This window comes from Penicillium antarcticum (assembly GCF_028974205.1).
Source record: "Penicillium antarcticum strain IBT 31339 chromosome Unknown utg000006l_segment0_segment0, whole genome shotgun sequence".
Lineage (NCBI taxonomy): Eukaryota > Fungi > Ascomycota > Eurotiomycetes > Eurotiales > Aspergillaceae > Penicillium > Penicillium antarcticum.
In genome coordinates this window covers 3170579-3177494 of record NW_026695304.1, presented here as the reverse complement: position 1 = coordinate 3177494, position 6916 = coordinate 3170579, and the positions used below count along the sequence as shown (strand labels likewise).

General features: G+C 43.3%; 2 protein-coding genes across 2 annotated transcripts; one reads left to right on the top strand and one right to left on the bottom strand.

Annotated features, from left to right (window-relative positions):
* Positions 1–339: 339 nt before the first annotated feature.
* N7508_007284 (erythromycin esterase-domain-containing protein) lies at positions 340–1695 on the bottom strand (the record flags this gene model as incomplete). Its single annotated transcript, XM_058465348.1, has 1 exon — positions 340–1695. The coding sequence occupies one exon, from the start codon at positions 1693–1695 to the stop codon at positions 340–342; it is 1356 nt and encodes a 451-aa protein (XP_058319201.1).
* A 4583-nt stretch (positions 1696–6278) lies between these two features.
* N7508_007283 (uncharacterized protein) lies at positions 6279–6847 on the top strand (the record flags this gene model as incomplete). Its single annotated transcript, XM_058465347.1, has 2 exons — positions 6279–6401; positions 6680–6847. 2 exons carry the CDS (start codon positions 6279–6281, stop codon positions 6845–6847), a joined length of 291 nt encoding a protein of 96 aa, XP_058319200.1.
* Between the last annotated feature and the right edge of the window lie 69 nt (positions 6848–6916).

The window sequence follows — 6916 nt, the reverse complement described above, 5'->3', positions numbered from 1 at the left end:
ATGGCTCCAAGTGCGGTAGCTAAGTCGGGTATCTTCGTGTATGGAAAGTGTTTCTCGGGAGTCCTTTGTATGTCAAAGAATATGACGGCTTCTGTGGTATCTATTTCAAGGCTGTTATCATCTGTTTATTGAAGAGAATTGCACTAGCAATGAAGATATACTCAATTAGTATATGCGGGCTACCTTTGCAATTTATAGAAATTTGAACGATGTGCCCCAAAAGAATAGCTTTCCAATATTCATTACACGTTCCAAATTTAGCACTTATACCAAACCAAAAGTAGCGCAACCTAGGACTTTGAACGATTTGAAAACTTTGAAGAACTTGAAGAACTTGAATTATAATCCAAACGGATAGGTCTCCTCTTTTCCCAAGCCTGTTATTGGTTCATGTTCCTCCAACGGTCGTACTGCCTGCGTAGAATCAAACCATACGTATGCGTCGAACTGATTGGACAAGTTAGCAGACGAATAGTGGGATAGCCTCTCCGTTTCAGGTCTATATATTACGCCAATAAACCTTTCAAGTCGGTCAGGTTCCTTTTCCAACGCACGTGCCAATTCCGAATCGACACAATCCTGTCTTAAATCGAGCACAAAGCTCGGAATCCCTGTCTTGTGGGCTATATATTCCCAACTGTCTGTTCGTGACGGTAAAATTATCATTCTTTGCATATCTTCATCCCATCCATGTGCTGCTGCCACAGTTCCTGAGTGTGTACCACATCCTAAGAGAGCAACATTTTCACGGCCGAATTGTTCACGGCATAGTTGGCCGATATTGACTTCTTTGCATTTGATTCCCATGCTGGTGTATCGTGCATCACCGCAGTGGGAGTTATGAGCCCATACCACGGCTTTTATGGCATTGCCTCCTGAGGACTTGTGCTGAATGATCCGATGTAAGGTATCAAGCATATGTGCATCACGCAGATTCCAAGATGACGCTGAGCTGTAGTACATGGATTTGTAATAACTCTCAGCGTCACGAACCACGTGGGCGTTCTGCTCAGTACTATGGTATTCCTCGCCATCTTGTGCGTGCTGTGCATATTCAAGCCGATTTTTGAGAAGTTCGCATAGCATCTGAACAACACCTTTCTCACAATCTGTCATACCAGACAAGGCTGCTAGTCCATATGCCGTGGGTTCATCCACCCATCTTTCAAGACAACTATATCGCTGTCGCGCAGCTTGGCTAGCTGCTGGATCGACGTGGTCAAGGTATTTGATTACTGCTTGGATTGACGCTCCCATGCTGTAAAGGTCGAGACCATAGAATCCGACTTTCTGATTATCCGGCAGAGCGCCATTGTGACTGCGCATCCATTCAACTAGTTCTTGCATTTCATGATTTCGCCACATCCATGTCGGAAAGCGGGAAAAGGGGTCGTAGCCACTCGGGGGGCCTCCAAGGTGTGACTTATGCCCAGGACGCTGACGCACATAACGATCGATTATTTCTGCGTCGGGCCAGTCAGCCTCAACGGCAACTACGGTGAAGCCGTGGTGATCAATCAGGCGTTTGGTGATTTCTGCCCGAGCAGCGTAGAATTCTGATGTCCCGTGACTACCATCACCTAGAAGAACCACCTTAAATTTACCCAAGCTATCAAAGAACGACCCGAAAGTGGGGTTATTGATAGGAGGTAAAGGTCGAGCTGCCACAGTAAATAATTCCTTCAAATGTGACATAGTGATGAAGAGTATCTCGCATTGGGCGATATGTTTATTTGCTGACTTCTATATATACTACAAATCAAGACAAATTTAATCGCCAATTTCAACATATTTCGAGGAATATGAGATCATGTGCAATTCAGTGGCCGTCACGGTGACTTCATGCAGCTCTGCGGTAGATAGGTATGGTCTGACAAATTCAAAGGTGTGGTCGATCTTGATTGGCTGAATATGGATTCCAGACCTGTCGCTGTCATCATTGTATACGATTTAGCCCTTGAAGTAACCCTTGATGTTGGACGTCATGCAATATATCTTAAGGCGAATGGAAAATACCCAACACTCACCGTGCCTTAAAACAATTGGTCCAATAGAGGTCATATTAGGTCATACTTTGATTTGATTATCCCATGACGTTTTGAGTAGGAGTAACAAATAGCTTGATAGGATTTTCTACTCCCTTGATGAGTTCTTGGTCCGATGAGAAAAACGAGAATATACTATGTCCCACAGTTTTCCTTGCCGAGCTCCATGATCTCGGCCCTTCACCGCTTCATGTAGATTGCATGATAATGACAAATTTAGAGGGGGCGTTTTCAGCTGGCCGCATCTAGATAGTGTGCTAATATATGAAAGTACGATAGGGCGGGAAGACATCATCTGCACGTTCAGAGCACATAGTGTGAGAGTTTAAACTACATGTTCCCACCTCTCGGGAACCATTAAGCAGGCTATCATGAGCACTGCCAATAACTCTTCGAAAGTTGGGATAGAATAGTTTCATTCGGTATCGTCGCTGGAAATAGTGCTATCGAAGCGACCACGTTTACTAGTCTACTTGTTTCAATACTTGGCGTGGCAGCGTTGAATATCTGGGCATGCTTGAGATTTGTATTGTGAAGTTTGCCAGCTGTGTCCATTGAGCGCCCAAAGACGCGTATTTATTTGCTAGTCCATATCTCAGGAATAAGCTATGGGAATTTCCCCGGAACAGCCTGGCTGTCATGTTGCTATGACCATCTCACTGGACTTTAAAGCCCCCTGTGCTTGCATGTCCCCCCAGATGGCTACGAGAGCAAGAAATAACCTGGATGTCCTTCGGATGCTTTCAATGTATCCTGGGCCTGGTCATTCTATCCACCGGACACGGCAATAGCTTCCAAACCTCTGAAGGTTTAGCCGTAATGGCAACTTTCAGTTATGCAACATCATGTACTATGGAGGGGTTGGTCAGGCGGCTTATGGGTCTCTGGTGATATTCATGGCCATTGCAACATTTATCTCTTTTCTGGTCTCTGACCGCCATGAAAGAACATTTAGCCGGTCGAAGCAACGCGGCAATCAGAGCATTGAGGTGGATCCTCTTAGTTTTAGCGGGGGAGCAGGGGTACGGGATACAGCTCGCGGCTTTGATAGATGGCACGTTCGAGGTCGCTACTAGACATAGATCATGTATGATCGAATCATTGGGATAATGTGGCAAATGAAGGGTTTTGATATGAAAGGGCTCAATTCTTGCTGCACGGTGAGACGTTTCATGTGTCCTAACGTACTATGTGGTTTCATGTAATTTATATCAAATGTCATGAGCAACATTTGTTAGCGATTATTCTTTTCAGGTCAGATTACAAGGGCAAAGTCGAACTGTTATTGTCACTTTTGAAGGTGCCTTTGAACAATCTCTACCCCTTCTTAAACGGGGAACAAGCCTCTATCCATAAAGATAATTTCCTGCTACCTTAATATTGTACTCTTACCCTCCTACGTATGTGCCTCTTGGAATACCTTCTGCAGCTATAATATAACAAGGATACGTTTTGATCGCACTAGAATGTGTTTTCTGAGCACAATAGGTGATCCCCAGCTTTATCTGTAGTGTATCTGGATTATTGAAAATAGGCAATCATGCCCTAATAACGTTTCGACGGATAGTCGCAAGCTCACTAGCACCGAGCTTCTTGTATTAGGGGACAATATCTCTAAACCCCCGGAAGAAATCTTTAGGATCACCAATTTTCTTTTAGGTGAGGATTGCAAGCTTTATAAGATCCAACATTTGGAAATCGTTCGATGGCTCGATAAAAAGAATTAACAGCCACACCGCTTATTACCCCTCATCGTAGTGGACTATACCAACATAGTATCAAAGATAACCGGCGCTTAGGCTTCGAAAAGGGCTTCCCTGACAAGGCCTAAAAGAGATTTTGGACTCTAATAATCATTAGGAACGTGGGATGAGTTCAAAAAAATTAAATGCTGTATAGTAGCCCACAGTGAAACAGAATTTATTTTTAGAACAAAGATACTTGACGTTGTGTTTCAAAAGGTGAAAGCATAGGCGTATTTGACTAACCCTTTGATAGCCAGAAAGGCCTCCATAGATGCAAGGCCAAGTAATATACGTAAGAATACTATGTCATTCTTATATAGCCCCAAAATTACCCTTCTAGAAATACTGTATTCCTTCGGTCCAGAATCACCGAAAACAGCATATCGCTATCCGTTCTAAGTAAGTCAAAGAGCGAGGCCCTTTTTAAATGAAATAGTAAATCCGGTCTCCTCTTTGCAATCGGATCAAGTATTAAGCGAGGAAAGAGATTTGATCGGAAGCTATAGGTCTTTTAGTTACAACCCTTAGAATATGCATTATACAACTTACATCGGGCAAGGACGGGGAGGAATCTCTTGTGCTTCTGACTGTAGTAAATAGGCCGCTATCTAGGGCGGACGCTAGCAACAACATTCTCCGCAAATCGGGCCTAGGCCTGATTTCTTCTGTTGATTGAAACTAGACCTTAACGGGTTGTATCCTGTAAATACTAGACCCCTTTCTTATAAAATGCCACTTCGACTAGGCTACACACACTGTTGATCTAAAATCGCTAGGTTGGATATGCTATCCGACTAGAGTGAAACTGACCAATGGTCTATTAGCGGTCAATCTCCCTAGGCGCCTTCTCTAAGGACCTTCTTCGCCTTTTAGAGTTGCAGTTAAGTCTTCTATAGTACTAGAAAATATTTTCTTCTTCTTATGATCGTCTACTAATGACTAGCCCCTTATAGCCCGAGGTATCTCTGTATATATAAGAACTATCGGATTACTACGACAATATGTGGATATTTAGTGCTAAAAAACGAACGCATTCAAGCAATTTATTGTAATAGGATAGAACCAGGTCGGAAACATCAATCTTCCAGGTTTGATGGCTATTTATAATCTTCTTAACCAGCTCTATTCGTCCGTTTTTATTACCATCACCGTGGGTGCTAGTAATCTCAATAGTAAAAAGAAAAGAGGAATTACCCTCACACCGTCCTTTCAAGTAGCATTATACAGTCACTCAATCAATTAGAATGACTTGCTCCTATTTTTAGACTCCTTGGTAGACTCAGCACATTTTCGAATCATGATTTCCAATGTTGCCCGTTGCCACTCTTTACAATTGAATCTAACTTCAGTTAACACAATGACGAAGCGGGAGCTATCTTGCTGATGCCATACCCTGGGATTATTCCATTGCTTGGGGCTTTTATCGTTGCATGGCAATATATATGACTATTGATTCGATCAGTGAACTTGATGGTATTTTTAGCAAGAGTGACTACATAATACTCGGAGACCTCAATCTCCACCACCCAGCCTGGTAGGGAAGGTGATAATGCAGTACAGGATGCTAATGCTGATGCGTTGATTGATCTGACTATCTCGGCGGACCTGGACCTCTAGCTGGCCACCGGCACTATAAAGAGAGATGAATCAGGCTACCAAGCTACAATCAATCTAGTCTCTGGCTCACATGACTTACCTGAACGCTTCCTACGGGTGTCATTCGCATTCAGATTACTTGCCAATACGTACGACACTGTCTATCGAAAGCGAATCCCCTAGTAGCGCGCTAAAACAGCGTAGTTGGAAGGCCAAGGAAACGGAGAAATTCGACATAATCGTTATTGCGAACCTCCGAGGCAAGACATGGCCACTCTACACACTCCGACAGATTGATGAAGCCAGGGAGCATTTTATGGATATCATCAACCAGGAAGTTGAAGAATCCACACTGTGGGCCAGACATAGCCAATACGCGAATCCGTCATTCACAGGCAATGCCGGCAAGCGATCAGATAAACCCGACGTCTATTCAAGCGGTGGATCCGGAGGTAGATCGTTATGTTGGGCTTTTGTATCAAGTGGTTGGAGGTAAAAGCGTCAGAGAAGTAGTCCTATGGACGGTTAGATTAGGCTTGGCTTGGCTTGTATCATTCTTTGATGTACAGTTAGTTCTCAGAATAAAGTTTAGGCTGAAATAAATGGAGCAGGTGAAAGTAACCTGATGTGAGATTCTTTTTAAACTATATTATTGAATCTCGTGCAGTGATTGATTTAAGAGTGTGTTTCACGTAGAGATATTGCTATGAATTATTTTTTTCAATTCCATATTCTATATATGCTTCGTTTTGTTGACAACATATCGCGAACCGGTCTTGCTCGACAAATCATGCACAGCAAGTCAAGTTCAAGCTCGATACAGCCTTGTTCGTACAACTTTCTTTTCATTCATAGTTTCCGAATCAAGTTCAACTTGGGTCTTAAATATATCATGCTCGTCGGGTTGCCCTGGACCTCTGATAATCAAGATGCAGAGCCAAACTATACCAAAACACAGGGCACAAATGCACCGGATGCCTGTGTTCTCGGAAAAACCGAGAAGAGATATGCGTATGTAAGGTTTGGATAAAGTATGATAGCAATGTCGGTGGATCGCGTTTTCGATTGCACTCATGTGCTCATATTTTGAATTGAAACATGACAGCACATTGTGTTTCAATCGCTCATCCGTCATCGAGCATATTGAGTCCAATGTTCCGACAGACATATATAGAGGCTCAAATGATTGGATCAAAATGGCACAGTTCCTGTCACTGAAAAACAGACCTAGGGTATCGCGAGGTATAGTGTCTCCTTCAAGATAGACAGAGCTGATTTCGATATGATGGTCAGGCGTTGGTTGGAAATCGGCAGGGTCGTATTGACGAGGGGCAACAGCTTTGGCGGGCTGAACCGCTGGAATTCTCGCTGGAGTCTGAGCTTGAACATTGCGGAATAAAAAGCCTCGATTTCCCAGCTGTTGTCAAGCACACCAAAGACGTTGTTTCGGTAGATAAGTAGAGAGGTTTGTGTGGTTGGATCCAAAAATCATAATTTTGTTCAACAAGGAAGGAATCGAGTTCATCGCGA